This window comes from Pelodiscus sinensis, chromosome 2, assembly GCF_052426305.1.
Source record: "Pelodiscus sinensis isolate ZL-2025 chromosome 2, ASM5242630v1, whole genome shotgun sequence".
Classification (NCBI taxonomy): domain Eukaryota; kingdom Metazoa; phylum Chordata; order Testudines; family Trionychidae; genus Pelodiscus; species Pelodiscus sinensis.
Genome location: NC_143053.1, coordinates 58,954,806 through 58,980,763, shown reverse-complemented (window position 1 = coordinate 58,980,763; position 25,958 = coordinate 58,954,806). Strand labels below are relative to the sequence as shown.

The 25,958-nt window shown below is 41.4% G+C and overlaps 1 protein-coding gene across 3 annotated transcripts in view; it reads left to right on the top strand.

The window, feature by feature from the left end:
* PREX2 (phosphatidylinositol-3,4,5-trisphosphate dependent Rac exchange factor 2) overlaps positions 1-25,958 on the top strand; it is a 266,625-nt gene that overhangs the window by 106,095 nt on the left and 134,572 nt on the right. For all 3 annotated transcript variants that reach the window (XM_075920573.2, XM_006131490.5, XM_075920574.2), the window contains exons 9-13: positions 3,113-3,262; positions 11,422-11,566; positions 16,429-16,529; positions 23,825-23,928; positions 25,439-25,488. In XM_075920573.2, the coding sequence (XP_075776688.1) occupies positions 3,113-3,262; positions 11,422-11,566; positions 16,429-16,529; positions 23,825-23,928; positions 25,439-25,488 (550 nt within the window). The remainder of the gene's footprint in view (positions 1-3,112; positions 3,263-11,421; positions 11,567-16,428; positions 16,530-23,824; positions 23,929-25,438; positions 25,489-25,958) is intronic.

Below are 25,958 nucleotides of genomic sequence, written 5' to 3'. Positions count from 1 at the left end.
TGGGGCATGCAAGTGACAGAATAAGAACAAAAGAAAGAAAATGGTATTTTTTTCAAGAGGGTTTTAATTCAGCAAAACTTGATAGGCAACACATTGGGCAGTTGCAAGTGCACTTCTGGGACCCCAGAGCTTTCCACACACCAAATTTCAAAGACCTGTTGCTAACAATGGAGATGTTAAAGCGTCTCAGAAAAAGGTTTCAGCAATCTTATGTAATAAAAATTTTAGGCAATCTAAATATATGAACTGCTGCCTGCTCCCAATATGATAACAGAACAACAGATATAGAAGGGCCATCTTGTGGTTATAGAATTGGTCTGGTACGCTGAAGATCTGGGTTCTTTTTCAAGCTCTGCTATGGACTTCTGTGACCTTGGACTAGTCATTTAGGCTCTCATCCTCAAAGGTATTTGGACTCCTGTATTCCAGTGAAATCGGTGGAAGTTAGGTGTGTAAATATTATTGAGGATCTGGACCTTAATCCTGGACTGCATCCATTCAAAAGCTTCAAAGGGGGTAGCTGATTTAGTCTGTAACAGGAAAAACTTAAAAAACCCCAAAGTTTTTCCTGTTACAGACTAACTCGGCTACCCCTCTGAAGCTTATCTACTCACTGTTTCTCTTTCTTCTTTCTCCCCTCTTCCCCCTTTTTTTCCCCTTCTCCCTCCCCCTCCTTCCCTTATTTATTCTTGGATCTGGACTTCTAACACTCCAGTCATCTGAAGAAGTGGGACTACAAAAGCTATATGTTTTTGGAAAGCAATACCATCTATATGTTTTGTTAGTCTTTAAGGTGCTACTAGCCTGTTGTTTTTTAAGTTTTTACTGCTTCAATTCCCTATGTTTTAAAGTGAAGATGATAGTATTTCCTTTCCTAACATAGGTGTGATGAGAAATATGTCAGTGTTTGTTAGAGGGTTTGAATACTGTGGTAATAGGTGCCATGGAAAAACTTGTAAATAGTATAATAAATATAAAATTACCAGGAATTTCTCCCTCTGACACTCACATTCTTTCAAACACTTTTGAACCCCAGAACAATTTTTCAGCTGAATATTTAAACATCAGTTTCCGGATTCTCTGAACAATAAATTCTGACAGTTAGTGATGTTTCCCAGCCTATATATACAATACTTGGCTGCATTCCAGCTTATTAAAATGCAAAGTTATTGAAAGGATACCAGCATGTCTGCTGAGATTTATGGTAAATCTCAGCAAGCCTTTTGCCAAAGGTTTCAGTTTCGGAAAATCCCATCTCATTATACAAAACTGAGCTGAATTATGGAAAAGGATTTACAAAGTGTAAAGCTCTGAAGTTATTAGGATGGTTTCTGGCTGGCCTTTGGATTTTCCCATCTCTTAAAGAAAGTTAGTGATGAGAGACTGTTGACCTTAGATCTTTTTTTATTGCACAGTGGTAGTTAATTCAAGTTTTAATTTATATTTTTCATAACATTATTTTGTGGTCACTTGGGCTTTCTGTCCAAAGGAAAGGTAGATAATGTTGTTATAGGGTGTTCACTGTAGAAAAGGGCACTAGTTTTGTTGTGAAATTTTGCTTGTGTAGTAAGTTTCCAGATAAGATTCACAGAATAAAATGCCAGCATCAAATTTTAAAGGCATGTTGTAAGTAAAAATACATAACACTAGTGGAATAAAGCTTGTTCATGAAATTTGGTAAATGTAATAAATTTGAAATTTCAAGCTATTTGAAAAAAAAACCATACTATACTGTATGTGCTAATGCTGACATGTATTTGGAAAAATGGCTGGTCTGGAAACCAAAGAAAATTTTATTATTTTGTTTGTTTCTATTTGTACTAAAGTTAACCAATAATTCTTATGATACCTACTTCTTTATTCAGCTATCATCCAATTAAGATAATGTCGTGTTAGCTATTCAATTATGAACCAAAGACTGCTTTGGAATGGAGACTTAAATTATTTTGAATGCAGACTTGAACTTGGTCACTCCAAGCGAAGGTTGAGACCTAGGCATGCTGGCAGTGTAGTGCGGGAAAGCTACAAATAATAATCATTTGGTTATATAGAGAATGTCAGGTTCTAATGCCGTCAATCTTGCAGTATTCAAAAGCATTAAATTCACTGAAGGTTTCTTTGGGAGAGAATACAGTATATGGGAATACAACACAGTTTAAAATCTGGCTGGATTTTGATTGTTCAAATTAGATACACAATACTTTAAATTCTTTGTTCTTCTACAGGATAGAGCAGGGGTGTGCAAGATACCTCTGGCGTGCTGGATTCAACCCGTGGATGCCCCTCCCGGGACCCTCAGGCACACAGCAGCCACTGTTTGAAACACAGGGCTGCTCTGTATGACTCGCTACTCTGGAGGGAGGGGCAGGTTTCAAGTGATCTCCATTCCCCCTGCTCAGTTCTCAGCTCCTATTGGCCAGAAACAGACAGCCAATAGGAGCTGAGAGATTGGCCATGGGGATGGGGGCAGCGCAAGCATCTCCCCTTCCCGTAGTTGAGAGCCACGTGGAGGAAGCAGGCTGCATTTTCAATGCTCTGCAGCTGTGGCAGTCAGGGAACCTGGCCTGCTTTGGGAGTGCTGCAGGCAGGGAGATGCTTAGGTAAGCGCCTCCCAGCCAGTGCCTGCCTCTGGCACCCCTGACCTTCCTGCACCCGAACTCCCTCCCCCAAGTCACCTTCCAAACCCTCTGAACCCCCTGCCCCAAGTCAGAACTCCCTCCCAGACACTGCACCCCTACACCTCTCTCCCAGGCCAGAATCCTGTCCTGCACCCCCACTCCCTCCCTGACATTACACCCCAATCCCCAACCCAAGTCACAACCCCCTCCTTCACTCAAACTCCCTCTCAGACTGTCTCCTGCACCCCAGTCCCCTTATCTCATGCACCCTTCTGAATCCAACCTCCATCCTAGACCCCGCACCCCCTCCACAGAAAAGTGCAGTCCTTGACCACTTTCCAAAATCTTGGAGTGGCCCACCACCAAAAATTATTGCCCACCCCTGGTTTAGAGAGAGAGCTAAGGAATCACAGTGGGAAGTCTAATAAAAAGTAGTCTTATTTTAATTCATTTGATGCTACTCTGAGAGATTTCTCTCCATTATCTATTTCCAGCTGATTACCATAGCAGTGGCCACCTTGTTGTTAATGGCTGGAAGATCCACAACACAGCAAAGAACAAGTGGTTTGTATGCATGGCAAAAACTCCTGAAGAGAAGCAAGAATGGCTAGAAGCTATTTTAAAAGAGAGAGAGAGAAGAAAAGGTAGGTGACTAAACTTTACATTGCATTTCATTTCTGGCAGACCATACTACATGGGTATTTTCATGAATAGTACAGCCAAGTGGCTAGCTCCATATGACTTAATGTTCTGACTCAATGTTCGGTCAGAATGTGAAGCTTTGGTGTAATAACTACTTGAAATACATAAGCCAAATTTCATTCAGGAAGGACTGGAATGTGAACTGAGTGTGACTCCAGCCATGTGCACTAGTAACTCATGCTGTTATGGTCTGGCAGCACTTTATAGATTAACAAAACATGTAGATGGTACCAGATCATTTATTGTTTTTTTTCTGTAACAGACTAACTCGGCTACCCCCTGAAGCTCATGCTATTATGGCAGTGGTCCCCACACTTTTTACTGCACCCCCCCACTCACACTTGACCCTTGTCTGCACCCCCTTCCCTCCAAGCTGGGACTCTGAGAGAGACCAGCAGCCAGGGCACTGGGCACAGTGCCATAAATATGGGGCTAGAAGCTGGGGCTCTGAGTGTGGCCTGACAGCTGGAGTCAGTAACCAGGACTGGGGAAGGGAACTGAGTCATACTCCTTCTTCCCCTTCCCCCCTCTCTGGGGTGCAAACCTTGGCCCCAGCCATACACCACAAACATGTCTTTGTACCTGCTAGAGGGGCACATCCCACAGTTTGGGGGCCTCTGAATTATAGGAATCTGAAACCTGTCTTGCTCTGACGCTTGACAGTCCTTGGCACAGATCTCCAGCTGGTGCCAGTGAGGCTTTGGAGCTATGACAATTTACATCATCTAAGGATGTGCCCCATACTGTCTGCTGATGTATCTGTATCTCCTGGTGCCATCCTGGGGTGAGCTACCTATGATTTTGAACTCACCTAGTACGTGAGCCAGCATCCAGGTAATGCAAATGACAGCTAGATCATACCCCTGAAATGCTAGTAGATTTGAGTTAACCCCACTTAGTGGCCCTCCATTGTCACTGGGAAAGCAGTTTAATTTGATACATCATTTCTTCATGATCCTACTTTTGTAGCAAGGACTACCTACTGAAGCATAAAACCAGGAACTATATCCCCCAAGTTTCGCCAGAAATACAAGTATGAAGTATGACACCATCCCTATACCCAGACCACATCTCAAGCAGAGGAAAGTAAAAATCACCTGAGGACAAAATCATTCCTAAAAAGTTAAATGTGGGTGGAGAAACTTAGACAAAATGGCAATGTGAATTCAAAAGTGGCTATAAATAATCCCAGGTACTCAAGGTGAACGTAGTGCAGAATAAGGGTACATCTAGACTACATGCCGCTGTCGTCAGAGGCATGTAGATTAGGCTACCAGACATAGGAAAATGAAGCGGCGATTTAAATAATCGCCGCTTCGTTTAAATTTACATGGCTGCCGCGCTGAGCCGACAAACAGCTGATCAGCTGTTTGTCGGCTCAGCGTGATAGTCTGGATGCGCGGGTGACGACATCAAAGGTATTTGTCGACCACCCAGGTATGCCTCCTGGGATGAGGTTTACCTGGGTGGTTGACAAATACCTTTGATGTCGACACCCGCGCGTCCAGACTATCGCGCCGAGCCGACAAACAGCTGATCAGCTGTTTGTCGGCTCAGCGCGGCAGCCATGTAAATTTAAATGAAGCGGCGATTATTTAAATCGCTGCTTCATTTTCCTATGTCTGGTAGCCTAATCTACATGCCTCTGGCGACAGAGGCATGTAGTCTAGACGTACCCTAAGACACTGAGTCAATGACAGACAACACAGCATCAACATACATAGCAATAACTTTGCAACCATATGATAGCAAGTAACAAGAGATTGAGTCTTTGTGATGAAAGCAAGCATAGCTTTATGTTCAACTAGAGCTCATGAGATTTGCTTTTATTTCATGTCTCTGCTGCAGATTTTCTGTGTGACCTTCAGCTAGTCACATAATCACTCTGTGCCTCTGTTCCCCATACGTACCATAATAATGTTATTTCTCCCATCCTTTTTCTACCTTTTTATTTGGATTTTAAGATCTGCAGGGCCAGGGCTGTTTCCAGATATGTTTATAGATCACCAATCACTCTAATCTTAATTGGAAAATGTAAGCACTACATTCTACAAAATAGAACAGAGCAGTAGTAATAATAATAAAAATGGTGAGCAGGTTTAAACCTCAAAGGACTCAACATTTGAATGGGTGAGTGAGGAAATGAGCAGGAACTCAGGTTCACAAAACAAAATGTAAGTCTTTCTGCTTTTGCTTGAGGGACTTTCATGCAACTTAATCACAGAGGTTTTAGCTAATCAGGATAGACAGCCCAAGTAGTATCCAACCTGACTTTGCTCTGCCTTCTGACTGGCAGCTGTAGGTCACACAGGAAAGGTGAGAACACTTGAAAAGTGTTTCATGTTGACATGCAGTCAGTTTTTATTATCCATCTTGGTGCTAAGGAATTTTGAGGTTGAGTCACTTCGAGTAGAGATGTGACTGATGATGTTCAGATCGCTATGCAGCCTTCGCTGGGCCAAAGCAAAACACAAGGTTTGAACATTCCAGAAGTTTGAATTTCAGAACAGAACTTTACAATGTGGGCCCATATTGTCATGTCTGCTGTTTATCTCAACAATGGCTAATAGCAATAATTTTGCTACTGAAGATATAACTGTGGTGTAACGAGGAGTACAGCTAGTTCGGATTAGAAGCCTAATCCGAACTAGCTACTCCGTGCCACGTGTAGCCGCGCGGCACAGGGTTCGAACTAGCCGGCATTTAAAAATGGCGCCGGCTGACTTCATGCAAATGAAGCCCGGGAAATTCAAATCCCGGGCTTCATTTGCAATTGCGGATGACTACATTACCCCCGCTAGTTCGAACTAGCGGGGTAGTGTAGACATACCCTAAGATATAAGTGTCGCAATTTGGTTCAGTGATGTGATGGGCGCCCCCAGGGGTTAAAGCTGACTACCCAGTGAAAACTACTGGATGATGGTGAAACAAATGATTTTTTATTAAACAGAATGGTTTTTTAATAAAAAATCAAGTGACTTTTAAATGAATTTTAAAACAAGCAATTGCCTAATGCTTTTACAGGAGGGGAAAACTGAACCAAACTGCACTTAACTGATTACAAACGTTGTGATTATATTTCGATTATATTAAATCACTATCTCTAATTCGCTTAAGGCAGTGCAGCATGCAAGCAAAAAATACAAAAACAAAGCCAATATAATGATAATAAAAACTCCATCCACAGCCAGCCCCTCTATGGTTATTTTAGGGCCACTGGTGGAGTTAGTCATTAATCTACCTCTACAACTTAACAACTCCTGGGTCTCTATTTCTAACACTTATGCTTGGCCTAAATACAACACCACTACACAACACAAGATTATACAATTTACACAGTGTGGTTAATAGAACTCAGTTACACGCTACAGAATTACACAGTGAAATTAACACGATTCAAATATTAACTAAACCAATAACTAATATATTTAAGCAATACTTACAAATCCAGCAACGATAACAGCGTAAAGACACACTAGAACTCGGAGCAGGTTCAGAACTCGCGCACCCCTATCTTTGACTCAAAGGGTGGGGAGGCAGCCTCAGGGTGATCAATCCTGCAGCCGGGCAAAAAGACTCGTGCCTTCAACACGGAACCTCCCTGAACAAAGGGGTCGAGGGTCTTTTATAACATAACCTGATATCCGGTACCTTATTAGGGTCTGTTCCCTGGCCGGGCCTGATAGGCTGGTAATGAGGTAATGTGTAATATTGCCCTGTAGGATTTTTCATAATGCCCGCCTGATGGCCCTGTGGATAGTGCCGGGTGCGGGCATGCTCAGTGTGCATGGCAGTTGCGTCTTATCTCCCTATGCCTATCTCCCTACCTTCAAGGACCGGTCAAGAGAGTCTTATTTATCTCTTGCATCTGTGTTCTGTCTATTCATGCTCACCTCCCTGTTCTTAGATGCCTACAAGGTTGAATTCCGTTCACAGAAAGCTGCATTGTGCGCTTACAAGTTATGCTTTCTCAGAGTGTGTCAGCGGCCTACATTTTCTGTGAGGGGCCTTTGTGTGGCAGAATGTGCAATGCGCGCGCGAGGCCGTGGTCAAAGGGACCTGCTCTGCGACAATAAGGAGGAAGTAAATAGAAAGAGATAGGGGATGGAATGGCAGATGAAGAGATAAATAAAGAGTGGGGCAACAATCATACTGGGCCGCACCACAGAATCTAACAAACTGCTCCTTAAATGCTGGTCTTCAGACAACTCATAAACTTGCTCTATCCCCTCCCACCCAGACAATTTCCAAAACATCTGTATAAACACCTCTTATGAGGCAGGATGCATCAACTTAATTACAAGCAGGATGCCAGATGACTCATGAACCAAACAAACATCTTTACAGAATTCAAATACTCTAAAAGTAACCATAAAAAAATTCGTATTCACCGTGAATTAAAAGATTCCTTAATTCTATGTTTACTTAATGAGACATGAAACCAAATTCCTCTGTTTTATGTGTGTACAATTCAGATGAAGTCCATAGATTTGCACGCACATAACTGAAAACCAAGTTTGGCCCACTTTCTAAAAATCAAAAAGAGAAGAGAAACAATTCATTTAATTAGGCTCATAGTAGTTGTAGTTAAAAAAAAATTGTAGTATATGCTTTTTCATAGTCCCTCTGGCAACTGCAGGATGTAAACATTATGGTCTGTAGCTAAACTTTTTCAAGTGCTTTTATTTTAATGTTATGCATATTGTTACAATTCTAAATACAATAATGAAAGAAATCTCATTGTTTTACCTTTTGATCACAAGTTATGCTATTTAGCTGCTGTAACTCCAGTCTAATCAGGGTACGTCTACACTGTGGGGGTTTTCTGGGATACCTCCAGTGTCCTGGAAAAACTCTGCCATGTCCAAAGAACATGTTTCCTCTTCCACTTTCTTTTTGTGGAAGAGCAAATGCACTCTTTCTGGGAACCCTGTATACCTCGTTCTACGAGGGATAAGGGCTCAGCTGAAACAGGAGGCTATTCCGCCATTTGGCCCCATCTAGACTGGGCCAAATGGCGGTAAAGCTTCTTCCAGAAAAGCGATCGGAAAAAGCTATTCAAATTGCAGAGTGCAATTTGCATAGCTTTTTCCAAAAAAAAAAACCAAACCAAAACAACCCTATAGTGTAAACCTAGCCTCAGTGTGTTGTCTAACAGATCAATTTAGAATAAGGCTTGTTTTTTTAAATGCCTTACTTAGGCAAAGTTCTCATTGACTTCCTTAGAAGTTTTGCCCAGAGAAGGAGGTTATGATCAGGCGCTTTCCTTTGTGAAAGGATCTAACACTCTCACACCCAGGAAATCCAACATGAAATTGACCTGAGTTAGTCTGTAACTGGAAAAACTAAAAAAAAAAAACTAATAGTCTAGCAGCACTTTAAAGACTAACAAAACATATAGATGATATCATGAGCTTCTGTGGGTACAACCCACTTCTTCAGATGAATTAATTGGACTTTTAATACGCCATTCATCTGAAGAAGTAAGCTGTACCCACAAAAGCTCATTATACCATCTACATGTTTTCTTAGCCTTTAAGGTGCTGCTAAACTATTAATTGTTTTTTAAGTTTTTCCAGTGAAGAAACTGATATAGAACAGGTAATTGTTATAGGGAAAAGATGTGTATAAACTAGGAGGCAAAAAGAAACTGAGCATAGAAAATGTTACTCTCCTGTGAGGTGGGTCCTTTTCAACTTCTTGTCTAAACAAAAAGGGACACCTTTTTCCTGCTATGGCAATCTTTCATATATAAATAAACTGAAATGATAAATCAAAACCAACTATGTGGAAGATATATTGAGGGAAGTTCAAACTATATTCGTTCCTGAAATCAAGATTAAATACCACTGAGCAAAATGGGAGAAAAATAGTATAGCTGAAGTATTGGGTTTATTGTAGCTATTAATACTCTAACTTGAGATATGAACCAGAACCATTTTTTATCACCATGTTTCTGGGGCAATGGGAGCTCAAATTGTATCAAGAAATCTACTATATATTTGGGAGTCTGTATGTCCGTGCATCTGTCTATCTGTCTGTTGCAGTCAGGGGAAAGGTGCATGTCCCTCATCTGCCCCCTGCGCTCCCAGTTTTCTTGGCACAACCAAACCCTGGCCTTGCTTCAAGTTCTGATAAGAGGAAGCTGTGTACCAAATTTGGTGGTTCTAGCTTTTACCGTTTAGGAGTTCTTGATCAAACAGATGGATGGACAGACAGACAAAAACACAAACTCTCTAAAATATATGGGAATAACATTAAAAATTGAAAAATGTAAAATGTGTGGACTGGGTGGGGGAATATGCCCCTTCACTTGAAATCAATGTAAATAATAGCAGTAATATTTCCCACTGAAATATCAATGTAAGAGAGAATAAATATACACTTATATACTATAAAGAAGTTATCAATAACATTTTAATATTATATTCTCAAATATTTTTGGAGTATTTTATTGTTTGCGTTTAAGGAGATTAGTTGTTCATCTTAATAGTAGCATCTAATTACTCATAAACATAATTTTAATGTGTCTAGTTGTGACTGCTTTTATATACTTACGCTTACATTCATTGCTTATGCTTGTTAACTTACATCTAAAAATTGAAAGATAATGCTGATAGCTGGGATATCTCTCTATATTTTAGAGTGCGTCTGTCTCTGTCTGTTTGTTCATTTGTTCAAAAGCTCCTCCTAAACCGTAAGACAGGGATGGTGAACCTTTTTTGGGTCAGGAGCCACTGACTCACAAAAAATTAACTCGAGGGTCACACTCAACCCTCCCCCCCCCAACGAAAAACCCTCACTTACATGACCTCCAATCGAGACATTCCCCAAGTTTCCCTCCACACCAGGCTAGTACATTTTGTGTGCTTCGGGCCCATGGGATCAGGGAGGGCTGAAGCACCATCATGGGCTCCTCAATGCTGGGAGAAGAGCCAGATCCAGGCAAGCCAGGGGCCACATACAGCCCGTGGGCCTTAGGTTCCCCACCCCTGCCATAAGAGCTAGGACCAGCAAATTTGGCGTGCAACTTTCTCTTACCCTCTTAGGGTTTGATTGTGCCTGCAGAATGTGAAGTGCTAGGATTTTCTATAATATGGAAAGGGAGGGGGCAGAGACAGAAGGAATGCAAAAGGGAGGGGCACAGAGATGGGAGGGATGCAATACTGAGTAGTTACTGGCAGCAACTGCAGCACCAAGAGAGTGGTCAGCAGGGTTGGGGCTCTATCATCTTGCCTGCTAGCACAGTGGTAAGGAGCCCCCTTTGTCCCAAACCTAGAGCATGCCCCCTCAACTAGGGGAGACTGTAGGCTGTGGAGGAAATGCTGGAGGGGGGACATCCCCGAGAGCCTGGACCTTCCCCAAACAGCTTGCAGGACCAGGGGTTGGTAGTGCTGGCAGGGGGGGAAACTGGAAGGAGGGGAGCCCCCAGAGCCGGGCCTCCCCCCAGACAGCCTGGAGGCCAGAGGCACACCCCAGAGCAGGCTGTGGGGAGACGTGGGGGGAAGAGAGTTGCTGGGAGGAGCATGCCTGAAGCCAGAGGGGAGCGGTGCCGCAGCAGGGAGCAGTTCACAAAACCTTGCTTCCCCAGATAGCCTGCAAGATATGGAGGGGAGGCAGCTGGAGCGGCTCTCGACTCGAGAGCCTGGTTGCCCTCAGACAGCCTGAAGGCCACAGGGGAGGGCAACTGGGGTGGGCCCACTGGCAGGGGACTGCTGATCCAGCCCCCAGGGAGGAGTCACTGACATAGCAGTGCTATCCCCCACTGCCACAGGTGACCCTAGTAAGCTCCTCACTTTCCAGCCCCCTGTCCTTGAGCCCCTTTCCTGGAGTCGTGCACCTCCCACCTGCCTTGACTTCAGCATCGTCTCTCCCTGCTGTAAACTCCCCAACATCCCCCAGCCCTCTGCCCTAAGCCACCTATCCCCTGCTCCTGACCCCAGAACGCACTTCAGCCTTCATTTTTGAAAAACACAATAATTGAAATAATGCATATTTATTTTTCCAAAACAGATTCCTTAAGTTACAGACCCGAGCAATGTCAGGTACATCTGATAGTGTTTTATAAATACAAAAGCATTTTGGGATTTTTTTTTGACAGGTTTAAAATTGGGAATGGAACAAGATACTTGGGTGATGATCTCTGAGCAGGGAGAGAAACTCTACAAAATGATGTGCAAACAAGGGAACCTAATCAAAGACAGGAAAAGAAAACTAACTACTTTCCCCAAATGCTTTCTGGGAAGGTATGGTATGCATTTTTATCATTTGGGTTTTAAGCAGTTAGAAACACATTCTGAAACTTGTTTAGTATTATCTATAATTAAGCATGAAAAAACTTCCTCTTATAGGCCCAGTTTTCTTCCATTCCCTAAATTAACCAAAATTTAAATCAATCTTCTTGAAAATTTCACAGTTATAATTTTATTTCAAGATAGAACATTTCTGGAAGCTAGATATAAATTTGAAGTGTTAGCTTACATCAGATGAAGTGGTTTCACCTTTTGAACTTGGAGAGCATTTGCCTAGCTTATTTGATTAATTATAATTTCAAAATGGCTTGACCACAGAACCACAAAATATTTTTATTGGAGAGCCTTATGACTTTCAAGAGCTTTTTGTTTACTTGTTTGGAAAGTACAGCGTCATTAAATGTGGTTTATTAGGAGCCTGGTATGGCATTTCTCTGCAAGGCTGGTGGCAATCCTGCCATAGATATGGGCATTTCTCTTCTTGCTTTGGAGTTTGTGGACTCCCCCCACACCTCGGTGAGGGCCAGGATTTCCCTATTGCTCCAGGCTGGAGCTCTTTTGCATCTCTGAGCAGTGGAGGCTGTGGGAATAGAAGTACTGGCAACCATCGGGGTGTCCAAGGGGACATTGAGGGTCCTCATGTCTCCGTGTGCAGGGCTCATGAAGCTGGCCACGTGGAGTAGGCACTTCCCAGTTCCCTGGACTTCTAGAGCTCTGTGGCGGGGGGGTTAGCTGTGGAGATGCCATGTGTGGCCAGAGAGGACTGCTGCTGGTGGCCTCCCTGAGGCCAATTAGTTTGAATTAGCAGCTCCAGATTGTCTACACTAATGCTATTTTGGCGATATAAGGTTGGGAATAGTGTTACTTCTTGTGAAAAGCAGGACTACAGTTTGAATTCCATGCCCCCTAATTCTGGAATAATGGGTTTGTTAGTGTGGACGCATCACTTGGATAATTGACCTTGGGGGACTAATTTTGGAATAAGGTCCTAGTGTAGACCAGGCCCCTGTGTTTTCATACAAGAAATTAGCCTGCTTAGTACCATGGCAAACAAGCCATTAGCAAATGTTTAAAAGGAATTTTTAAAGATACAGAAAAGAAAACAATTAAAGTATTTGAAATCTCAGGTATTAAAAAAGGCTTTTATTCTAACAACATCCCTTATGCCCTTTCTGAAGCTGGAGAGAATCATTGGAAAGAAAATAACCCCTTGTTTAACAGTCTTTTAGATGCTATTAACAATATTAATAAGAGTCCTTTCCAGGGGGTGAGGATGGAGGGGGCAGAAGAAATTAGGTGACATGGACTGAAACTGCTGGTGTGGCTGCTGTTGTTTGAAAGTCTGGTGCCATTTACCAGAAGAAAAAACAAGCAAAATACATTTTAAAAGGAGAAAAAAGAACGACAAAGATAGAATAATAGGGAAGCAAAAGGACTCTCGAGGACAAAGTCTCACATCCCAAGTGGTGTTTGGGATGCCACTACACCTAGTGGATGTGTCAGTGTCATCTGTGCCTCTCTCACCCAGTCTGGTCTGGACATCCCTCAGAATCAGAATGATGAAGGTCCCCGAGCTCTCTGGATACTGAGGTGGCAGCCTTGATGAAGCTTGCTTGAAAATCGCTTGCCATTTTTTCTCCTAAAGCCTCTTTCATTAGGGACCCAAGAAGGGAGTGAGAGAGGGAATAGCCTATCTGCTCATTATTTTATTCACCAAGGGCACGTCTATACAGCACCACATAGCTCAAAATAAGCTACTCAATTTGAGCTACACAAATTGCATAGATTATTTCGAGATAGTCTATTTCAAAATTTGGCGCTGTGTAGACAGCGCCAAATTGCAAAATAAACCACTATTCTGACAAGTACTTTAATCCTCGTGGAATGAGGTTTACCAGGATGTTGGAATAGCAAGCCTGTATTTCAAATATATTTGAAATAATGGGCTTGTTGCTAAGACGTATCCATATGGGCTTGTTGCCGGACATATCCTGAAATAGCTCTGCTTTCTAGACGTACCCCAATAGACCTTAGTTCCAGCACATTAATTTTAGTTCATTGATCTCTTGTTCCATCATTTTTTCTTTACCAAGCACAGTCTTTACATAGTCCTCAAATTATATTAGTAAGCCTTTTAATTTTAGGCTCCATCAGTCCAGGAAGGTGTATTACAGAAAAGGATCTAGAGGTCATAGTGAGCCACAAGCTAAATATCAGTCAACAGTGTGACACTGATGCAAAAAACAAACAAACAATCAAAAAACAACAACATAATTCTGGGATGCACTAACAGGAGTGTTGTGATCAAGACATGAGAAGTAATTCTTCCCCACTACTCTGTACTGATTAGGCCTCAACTAGAGTATTGTGTCCAGTTCTGGGCACATTTCAGGAAAGATGTGGAGAAATTGGAGACAGTCAAGACAAGAGTAACAAAAATGACTAAAAGTCTAGAAAACAAGGCCTGCGAGGGAAGACAGAAAGAATTAGGTTTGGTTAGTTTGGAAAAGACAAGACTGAGACAGGGACATGATAGCATCTTTCAAGTACTGAAAAATGTGTTACAAGGAGGAGAGAGAAAAATTATTCTCCTTAACTGCTGGTGATAGGACAAGAAGTAATGGGGGTTAAATTACAGCAAAAGAGGTTTAGGCTGGACATTAGGAAAAACTTTCTGTCAGGGTGTTTACGCACTGGGATAAATTGCACAGGGAAGTTGTGGAATCTCCATTACTGGAGATATTTAAGGGCAGGTTAGACAGACATTTGTCAGGGATGATCTAGATGGTGCTTGGTCCTGCTGAGAGGGCAGGGGACTGGGCTTGATGACCTCTCAAGCTCTCTTCCAGTTCTAGTAATCTTTAATTCTTTGAGTCTTTTCAAATTTTACTTTTCATACTTTATTCCTTTAATGTTTGCTATTGTAGCTTATTGTGACCTTTTATAAAATTACCTTCAGTTTTCACAATTGAACTCACAATGGAGACCCAATTATCACAACAGCCCTACAGACACAAGCTTCCTTCACACCCATCCCTGATTCATCCACAGATCAGGCCACTCTGGCAACTGCAAAAATTAGGGGTCCTGTTTTACAAATAGGATGCGATCATGTGCCTAAAGCCTGTATTATAATCCAGACACAAAAGGTAGTGTATTAAGGTTACATGAGCAATCTTAATTCTGGCACTTCCTAAATTTTGAGCACTTGATTTTGGAATTTCAGTAAATGTTTTAATACAGTATTTGTGTGCATGTGTGTAATTTCCTAGGGGTCTGGGTGGGAGGGCAGCATGTGGTGTCACGCTGACCCCCAAATGTAATATCAACAGGGTTAGTTAAGGCTACCATATAGACTTCTGCTACTTGACCTAATGGAGTAACGTATAATGATAGTAAGTTGACATCCTCTAACTAGAGAAAGACACACGCTTTGCCGGTGGGTTTCATAGATATTTGCTGACAGCAGAGGAAAGATGAGATTCAGCAGTCTTGGATTCTATTCCAGGTGCTGCAGGGAAATTTGCCCTTTTGGGCACAAATTCTTTTGGCCTGTGTCCATCCCAGTCCAGTGTCTTCTCCTACCTGGCCTCACACCCTAGTTTTATTCTTCTTTCCTAGCCAATTTAGTATCCACTCAGACTTCTCATCCCAATCCTACTCTCCTTGTTTATCTGATCCCAGTCCAGATTCCTTGCTTCCTCACCCTTCAGGCTCCTTAAATGATCTGACTCTTCCCTTTCCCCAATATCCAATTGCCTACTTTGCCCCGACCAAGTTTTTGGTCCATAGTAGCTGCTGGACCTATCTCCCTGGGCCCTCTCCTTTGCTTCCCTACTGGTGTATTCTCTCCATCACTTCCTTTCCCCCTACTTCACTGGTTCCCAATCCCATTTCCTTGTCCAGTCAGTCCCAACCTTCCCCTCCCTCACACTTCCACTTCTAGTGTCCCATTCCCACTCCCAGACTCTTTATCCCAGTCTATCTGATTCTTGTCCCCTTTACATATGTGAATTAGGAAATTTCCTCATCGACACTGCTTGGGTTTAGCAGTAGAACTCAGGAGAAAGACCATTCAGCCGCTCAAATCTGATTCCCAGACCCACCATGGCTTACAGAGCCCAGAGAAAGTCCTGCTCTGACCCCTGAATCTGAGGCTGGAGCATGCTAGGTCATTGCAGCTAAAACTTCCACTGACATTGAGCGAGTCTCTACTGGGCATATACAAATTGAGATATGTATGTACTTATAACTTGGTCAAATTTGGGTGGGTTTTCCCAGAAATGTAAAAGCAAAACAACCCCCCCCCCCAAAACCATCCATCACACAAAGGACATCCCTTCTCTCTCAGATTTCTAAAGAAAAGGAGCATTTAAAGTGTCTCAAGAAAAATAAAACACCAAATATTTTTAACATGGGCAGAATATCATATTTTCCTTTTATCTTGTTGTCAGGACTAGCTGAACAGTTTTGGTTGAAATTTTCCAGAAATTTTTTTCCTGTGGCAGACACTCAGCATGAAAAATTTCAGCCTGACAGTTAAAGTTTCGAAAAGCTATAAGAAACTGAAAACAGGATTTTACAATGGAAAGTGTCTGACAACCTTAATAGGAGGTGTCACTGCCATCTCTGCATATAATAAATACAAGTGGAAAATGAGAATATGTTGGAAATAATTCTGTTATGTAGAATATTTTGAAGTGTGTTGTGTTATGTCAGAATTGAATACTACTCATTGCAATCTGCTAAATGAATAGGGAATATTATACAGAATTACTCTTTAGCATTTAAAACCTTTAAAAAATGGGTGGAGGGGTTTCATACATGAGTGAATTTGTTTTGTTTTTTTAATCTAGTGAGTTTGTGTCCTGGTTATTGGAAATTGGAGAAATACACAAATCTGAAGAAGGTGTTAATCTTGGACAAGCTTTATTAGAAAATGGCATTATCCACCATGGTAAATATATTTTTTTCAACATAAGTACGCATATTCAAACTAACTTATTTTTGAATAGGTTGTTATTTTAATTATTCTTTTCTGATTAACACAAAACTTGTCATCTAAGGGTGAAGTCCTCCATAGGGTAGTAGAATGGGAGGATCCACTCCTGGCTTCTACTAAGGTTTCCTAGCGCTGTTAACCCTAAACAGCTAAGATATCTGCCCTGTACTTCAAAGCCAAACTTGCATTCTTTACTTCTCAGGGTCTTTTCCTGGGTACCAATCATATTTCCCTGGAAAATCTTTTTCCTTGGATGTTTCTGACCTCAGTTTTGGGTTCAGACTTCCTCACCCTTGGAAGAAGATAGTTATAAATCTCCTTTCTGGGGTGTTTCTCATTTCTGGAAGGTTTCTCCAGCTTACCAGGGTACTGATGCTACTTTAGGGGACCTCCCTGCAGGTCTCATTTCACTCTAGGCTCTCCCCCACCCGAGCCAAGAGTAGTTTTTTTGTATATTGCTAACACAAAGCATTCAGAAATGTTAGTCAGGCATCAAAATGTCATGAGATTCAAGAAAAGCAAAAAAGGCAGGGTTCTTTTTATTTTTCTGTTGTTAGATACATTAGGCTTCATGTTTTTAAGCTTATTCTCTACAACAGTCAGGGCTAGATATCTCTTAAATATTGAAAGCTGAGATAACACAATTGCAGCAGTTAAGGATTTTAAGAACCACTTACACTCAAAAAAAAAAAAAAAAAGGCCAACAAAAAACCACATGTGAGTTGGCAACACTGCCTTTGTAATGGAAAGGAGGTTGTCACTTAACTCTGGCACCTGTACTTCATTCTCAGCTTGGTCTGTTTATCCTCCGGGTTTGCCTACACAGGAAAAAGTCTGCAGTAGATGGGACACATTAGCTACTCTGCACAAACTCCCCATATTGCCACTAATAGTACATGCATAATACACTTTGGAAGTCTACTAAATTAAATTGCCTGATGACACTCTGAAGTGCACAGTATGAGTATCCACAAGGGGAGTGAATGAGAGGGGAGTGAATGCAGATTAGCTAATATGCTTTCAATGCACGCCCTAAGATACAACTGGATTTGCTCCAATCCCACAGACAGAGACAGTGGAAATTCCAGAGGCAGGTATAAATATACAGGCATAAGAAAAGAGTTCCAATCAAGAGTAAGGCTAGAGATAACGAGGTTAATTGGGTCAGGGAGGATGAGGCCCCTTCTAGCAGCTGATGTAGAGGTGTGAACATCAAGGGAGGAGAAACTGCTTTTGTAGTGGGCTAGCCATTCACAGTCTGTTTAATCCTAAACTGATTGTGTCAAATCTGCAGATGAATTGTAGCTCTACAGTTTCTCTTTGAAGTCTGTTTTTAAAGTTTTTGTTGTTGCAGGATAGTTACTTTTAAATCTGCTGCTATGTGTCCAGAATGAAGTATTCTCCTATAGGTTTTTGTATATTACCATTCCTGATATTTGATTTGGGTCCATTTATTTTACGTAGGGACTGTCCAGATTGGCTGATGTATATGGCAGAGGGGCATTGCTGGCACATGGTGGCGTATATTACATTGGTAGATGTGCAGGTGAATGAGCCTGTGATGTTGTGGCTAATGTGGTTAGGTCCTGTGAGGTGTCATTGGTGTAGATATGTGGGTAGAGTTGACACCGAGGGTTGTTGCAGGGATTGGTTCTTGAGTTAGAGTTACTGTGGTATGGTATATAGTTGCTGGTGAGAATTTGCTTCAGGTTGGCAGGTTATCTGTGGATGAGGACTGGCCTGCCTCCCAAGGCCTGTGAAAGTGAGGGATCATTGCCCAGGATGGGTTGTAGATCAGTGATGATGCGTTGGAGAGGTTTTATCTGGGGACTGTAGAAGATGGCCAGTGATGTTCTATTATTTTCTTTGTTGGGTTGTAGCAGGAGGCTTCTGGGTACACATCTGGCACTGTCAATCTGTTTCCTCACTTCCTCAGTGCTAAATGCAATGGAGTAATGTTGGTGGGAGGACATACAGAAATAGGCACTGAGGGAGCTGAATAGGTACGCAGAGGCAGCAGACAGGTCAGTAGGGTTTATAAGCACTAGTGCATGCGGTCCTCTAGAACTTGGAATTGAACCCAGGATTTCTGAGTCTCAGAATTCCTCTAAGGTCAGCAAATACCTGAGCAACCCACTGGCAAAATGTATCTCATAGAGAACAACAGCCTACTGTAACCTGCTACTCCAGTAGCTAAAGTGGTAGAGGTTAGTGTTATGGTTGTAATAAAAGTCCCAATCCTGTTGATCACCCATATGAGGATCAAAATGCTTCCCCCATAGAAAGAGACCATGATTTCTTTCCCATTGGGATTGACCAGATTGTTTACCAAATTCTCTGTAAATGGTTGCTTTCCCTCCATCCTCAGGATATGGTTGGGCTGTATAACCCACTGGGGCTCATGGAGGGGTTCTTCCCACTCCGAGTCAGTGGGTGATCACTCCGACTAAGTCCACAGAGCCTCTTTAGTTCTGGGTTTTGGGCCTGCGATGAGGCCAGATCAAGGTCAAGTGCACCAGTCTCTGGAATGAGAGGCCCAGGTGGGCCAACAAACAAGTCACGGGGTTCAGTAGCTCCAGCCCTGGTTCAGGGCGGGGCCGCAAGCAAACAGATACAGAATTCAGTGGACCAAGCCCTGGTTCAGGGCAGGGCCACAAGCGAACAGTTAATACAGTTTGCAGTTTACACTAATGGTGTGTGCTCCTTGTTCAGGTGGAGACCTGGAAAACACAGGCATTTGGCCTTAAATATTGGAACGGAGAGACTGCCACTCAGGAATAGGGTGACGGGGGGACGCAGGCCCACTTACTCAACTGCATCCCAGCCCAGGGCCCTAACAGCAGCAGAGTGGTCTGCTGCTGGGTCTGCGGGGATCCAGACCGCAACATGCTGACCCTGGCTCTGGTTCAGCCATACTGTGATCAGCTATCCCTGGGCTATTTCCATTTCACCCCTCCCACAGGTACCTGGATCTCCGGCAGGTTCGCTGGGTTGTTGGGGTTTGATAGCTCCAGCAGGTCTGCTGATCCAGGCCAGTTGTCAGCCCCCAGCAGGTGCAGGGGTCTGGGCCAGTCCTTAGCCTCTGGCAGGTCCAGGGGAGTAGGCCAGTCATCAGCTTCTGGCTTTGTATAGTCCTAGCCACACCACCTGACTTCCGGTCAGTGAGAAGGTGGGGTCAGACTCCCCCCAAGAGGGCTCACACAGTGACTCTTCCCCCTCAGGGTTTGTGGGTGGCCACTCTGCCCCACTACAGGCTGTATCAGCCTTTATCTCCTCTGGGAGTCTCCAGTTCCCCATTTTACTTTTTTGCCTGTTTTTTTTCCCTCCCACAATACTGTTCTTCCTTCTTCAGTTGGGGCCACTTTTTTCTGTCTTGCTTTTGGCGGGGTAGTCCCTTTCTCTCCTCCTCCTCTCTTGACACCAGATGTTCTCTCCCCCTGTTGATCATCCTACAAGTCAATGGTCTAGCACATTTCATAGTCAAGGTTCCTGGGATCTGTTGCCAGCTCTGTTACCGACTCGCTGGGTGACTCGGGAGAGAACACTCACCTGCTCTGTACCCCATTTTATAAATAATAAAAGATAAAAAACATCTTACTTCTGAATGGGTCCAAATGGATTTTTTATTGGACCAAATCAAGACAAATACCTCACCCACCTTCCAGTATCCAGGAAACTAAACTGTTGTGTGCTGTGGAGAATGAGCAGGAGTGACCCAGGTTCCACCAATGGCTATGGGCCCTGCAGTGGCAGAGAACTGTTTAAGTGGGATGTGCCTAGATGATCCTTACAAGTAATCCTTCTCAGTGCTGCAGAGGAAGACAAAATATCCTTCCTGTCCACAAATCTGGCAATTAGTTTGACCCTGAGTATGTGAGCAAGGGCCAAGCAGACACATATATGGGAACAAAGATTAGCTGAATCACCTTCAAGCATTGGCCCATCTTGTCAGTTGTGCTGCCTTCAGCTATGAATAGTACTGGATGCTTCAGAGGAAGGCAATAAAACCCTTAGACTGCATCTGGCCAATTGTGTATGGGGGGGGGGGGGGGAAATCCTTCTTGATCCCTGCAGGTCCTGATCCAAAGTCCTGATTCATAAGATTTGATAATTATTGTTTTAATACTGAATTGCAAGTTCTTAACATGGTGAGGTCAATGAAGAGCTTCCTATTACCATGCCCTAGAAGGAAGAGTCTGAGGGCGAGGAAGGGGCTTTTCCAGGCACTGAAGACAAGGATGCATGACAGTAGTCAACTTAATGGAAATCCTGGGGATAGTGCCTGTACTGTGTTCTGTGCCTACACAACATAGATCTGAAATGTCACTGCCTTGAAGAGCTCTCAAACAAAATGACACAAGCAGGAAAATTCCATCTGATCTTTGCTTCATAATGTCAGGTTTGTCCAGTCTGTGAGGTTGGCTGAAGGGGCTCTGATTTTCTCTCTCTCTCTATATGTGTGTGTGTGTATATATAGATAGAGATAGGTATGCACACAAACACACACATAGTGTGTACACAGACACACTTTTTTCTTTATCTTCCATTTAACAATGGTCAAGAAAATCTGAGGGCTTCAGGGAACATCATAGTTCTTTGCTATTATGACTTCAATATCCTTGGCTGATATGGAAAGATGAGGTTCAGGATGATAGTGGGCTCTGAATACATGTAGAAAAGAGGAGACAAATTTAAGTTATGTATTTTTCTTCATATATTTTTCTGTATTTTCACAGGAATAATCTATACAATTTACTTCCGTGATCATTCAAAATACAGTACCAGGCTGTAGTATGTTTACTACACACATAGAACTTTTGTCAGTACAAAGGTTTTGATGCCAAAAATTCTTCTTCTGATCTGTTCAGTTTTATCCAAAATACACTAATAGATTCCCTCAACACAGAATTAAATGAATGTTTTGTGATTTCACAATGAAAGGGTATTATATTCGAGCATGGAAGTTTGAGCCAGACATACTACTTTCATTAGTTTGTGGATCCAGCTGTGTTTCAGTGAAAATAGAATTCTTAAAATAAAGTTGAATGAACCATCTGTTTTTAAGGAGGCGGGGGGAAAGGGGAGAGGGAGTTTGGCTGTTATGTGCATTACAGATATTGTACAGGGTTTTCCTCGACTCAGATAGTCACTATGCTGGTCATTTATTTTCACTGGACTGGCATTATTTTTATAGTGCAGAACCTTGCTGTACTGAACATTATTTTCTTAGTAGACGTCTAAATTCTGTGGTAATTAAAAAGTTCTTTTTTCCCCTTGTTTTTCCCTAATCTTGCTCAAAGAAAAAAATCATTTACTCAACCCATCTAGAAGCATTGTCTTTGACATTTGAGAAGACTCATTACAATCAGCTAGTGGGTTGAGTGGTCTTGTTGGATAAATTATCCCTGCTGATTATAAATGCAAGTTTCCTTTCAACATATTAAGGAGCAGTGTAGTTACTAAAATATCCTTAAGGTTAGCTAATTTACTTAAATAAATATTAGAATTGTGCAACACTCTCTAGATGAAAGAAAAATTAGATCAAACATTAGACTATAATTTGTGCCAGACCTTTTTTTAAAGGTTTCAGAAAGTCTTATGAACATTTTTTATTTTTTTTCCATGTTCTTTTTGCCTCTCTAAGTTCCATTCACATATACTGGAATGAGAGTCTGTTTTCACAAAATTTCCAGTCTGTTTTGCAGACTCAAGAGATTTGGGGCAATTTGGATACACATCTGTACTTTGTGGTGTTCATCCAAACTTTTGAACCATCATTGCTAAATATCCTGGCAAATTAAGACATTTAGAAAGGTTCTTCATAACTTCAGTTTCATATGTGTGTAATTCCATATGACGTCAGTGAAAGTTCTTTGTGTGGAAGAACTAGAGAGTTAGACTTATCTGGGTATATAATTAACCTCGATTAAAGAATAAAACAAAATAACAATATAGAACAAATAAAAATTCCAACAGCTGAGTCTGAGTTCAGGTTGTTACATTTATAAATGATAATTGTAAGATACGATTTTTAACAAGTGTTGGAGATGTGCTGAATAAATTTAGTCATCACTCAGATAAAACTTCCATTGAGGGTAATGTCAGTTTCACCAGGACAAGGACTCATTAAGAACTTCAGGAATTGGCTCTGGAAATTTAAGAATTGCTTGTGTGATTATACAGAATGATACCCTCATAAAAGAGAATAGGTATTTATTATGCCATGCTTCCTTGTGCTCTTCAGTTAGCCCTTATTATGGGCTCTGTTTCAATCCATCTATATTCTTGTTTGGCCCCATTACCAAAGTGGGCACTTCACAATCTTTAATATTTTTATTCTTAAGCTATTCCTATGAGGTAGGGAAGTACTATTGTCCCCATGTTATGGATGGGGAATGGAGGCATAGAGAGAGTAAGTGACATATTCAAGTTCATAAGGATGTCAATAGTAGGAAAGAGAATTTAAACCTAGGTTTCCCAAGTTGTAGGTTAGTATGCATGGGACTCCCCTCCTTTTGAATGGAACAGTCTAGTTATTATATTTTACAAATTTAAGATGCAGCTCTCTTTTGCAAGGAATATGGCAAAGATATGAATATTGCCAAGGTAAAGACTTCTGGAAGTACTCCATATATCCCATGCATGTGACTATTTAAAAAAAAACCCTACATAATCTTGCCTTCTGGAGTTCTTATGTGTGTAAAGACTGTGCACCTCCTTTTTTTCTGGACTGTCCTTTACTCCCTTGCATAACACTGGTCAGCTGGCTCCACTGGCTAGTGTGAATGGGTGGCAATAGAACCATGGCTCAATCTCCAACCTATGCCTTCCATCTGCTTTGGGGTGCTATTCAACCTGAGGGCAAGGCGGAGATGGTAGGACAGAGCAATGGTTATAAGATAGCAAGATTTGTTATTCTGCCATGCAAGTAGGAAAGGCCACTTACATTCCTGTCCCGCTCTCTATGCATCAGCATAAGGGCTAGAAACAATTTGTCTCCAACTAATGAAATTTGTTTTTCTATATCTTGTCTCTGTTTAAAACATCTTGATATTTGCTTACTTAAATAGCTCTTTTCTATCTTAAATAATAGCAACTTATGTTTACTTATACATCCAGGATGTGTCTTTATTTATTACTAAATGTACTTGGGCTTGTCTTGTAGGGAATTACTCTGTATGTATCCTTAATTAATCTCCTGCCTGTGTAGAAGGCTGGAATTCTCTAATACTTGATTATTTTTGCTTTAGTTACAGATAAGCATCAATTCAAACCTGAACACATGCTTTACCGGTTCCGTTATGATGATGGAACATACTATCCAAGAAGTGAAATGCAGGATGTGATTTCCAAGGTACAAACTGCTCTTATCAGTAAAAATGGGTCAGATACAGAGGTCCTAGTTAAAACATTAGGCAAAATGCATTATGTTAGGAAAACCCTATATCCCTGGACATGTGCCTACACCACTCATTAATGTGAATTAGGGATAATTATGTATATCTGTAGGCAAATTTAGGCTCTTGGCTTATTGCAAACCATGTTTTGAATAGAGAAAGTGAGAAATATGTTTCTAAAAATGATTTTATCCAAAATATACCATGCTACATGATAGAAAACTGGTCACTAGGCTCTGCTGGCAAGTGTGGGTGGGTGACAATAGAACTATGACTCAGTTTCCCCTCTATGTCTTCTACATACCTACCTTTTTGAATGATTGGTGTAGAAATAGCAATTTACTATTTTTTCAGTATACTTATATTCAGTGAAAAAGAAAAAAGTGTGGGAGTATAGACCAGAATCTCTTTTTGTCTGTATTTGTGTGGCTTTTGGTATTTCTTTAGTATGTGAAGGCTATATTGGCTTATCAAAATAACCTGATATTTTAATAGAAATATGCAGGTGGTATGATTTCCATCCTAACACAATATACAAAGATATAATGGAAGAATAAAACAAAGCTAACAGAGTCATCTTTATTTTCTTTGATTTTTTTAAAACCTGTGTTCCTGTGGTCCTCATCCAGTGGAAAAGTAGGGCCATTCAGGTTTTCTTCTACTGAGCCTACTGAGTTAGGATAGCTGCTTTGCTGATTCTTCAGTTAGATATTTCCTTATATAGAGTGTCTCAAGTAAAGGGGGTCATTCAGTGTGGATTTACCAGACACAGCAGTCTTATTATGGTGTTTCTGTCTAAACTTTGCATTTCTTTTGTTTTACCACTGATAGCCTATGCTGTTTTGTTAAATCTGTTTAAGAATAGTTATATGCTTTTAAAGTTGATTTACTTTTGCAAATTCAGATATTAGAAACCAAGAATATATGACTTTTATTAAAAAGTTTTAAAACTTTTGAGCTGCTTTACGTACAGTTTTTATTTGGCTTGCTTATGGATACAGTGAGTCATGTTCAATTTTGATTTTCTGGTAGTATGCATAAATATCCTTTACTTTTCTCCTCACTAGTAACTCAGTTTATTTGAAATTCTCATTGCTCAGAAGGTCTTTGTGCTGAAATCTTGACTTACTTACACCAATTTAATATAAATATATGTTAAAAAAATCTTTTAATGCTTTGATAAAGATATGTAAGTTGTCTTTAAATAACGCAGATTTCTAAGATTAATTAGAAAAAAAGACTGATAATTTAGTAACAAATATTATTTGTCTTGTAATCTGGAGAATGATTAAACTTCAGAAATAACTCTGGGGCATAACATGTCTATGAAATGAATGTTTGCTTTCTCTGTTCTTTGTTTTTAAAATATAAGCTTAGTGCATTATTTTGAATGGATTGATATTGCCAGAATATATATTGAGTAGTATTGCTTCAGTGTAGGCTTAAACGTATCTGTATCTTTAACAGGGTGTAAGATTGTATTGTCGTCTTCACAGTCTGTTTACTCCAGTGATAAGGTGAGTCTAGACGTGAAGTTCTTAGTGATTTATTTAGAACAAACTTAAACATTTGAATACTATATGCAAACACAGGTCCATATTATAACCTGTGCTGGAAGGGGCTTGTTAGTGGGGAAGAAGTTGGGGAGAGAGAGAGAGATCCCAAAACCCAGAATAGCAGCAGGATGGGATTCCCACCTTGCATTTAAAAGTAGTGGCCCAGGCTGGCTTGTGTACACAGTGTCCCAAGTGTCATGTTCACTAACAAGCAGAAATCAATTTTGTTGTGATAGGTTCAGGATGAAACTGGAAGAATCTAGTTCATGATGGGCATGTTCAGAGGCTTGCCACATACACAACACAGTCACATTCATGTTAGCACTATAGATCTCACTTGAAGAGTCACGCCCATACTTGTAATATGATGCCTATCCTTACACCCAGGAACATGGTTGGCTACCTAGGGACAAGTCCAGCCCACCTCCCCA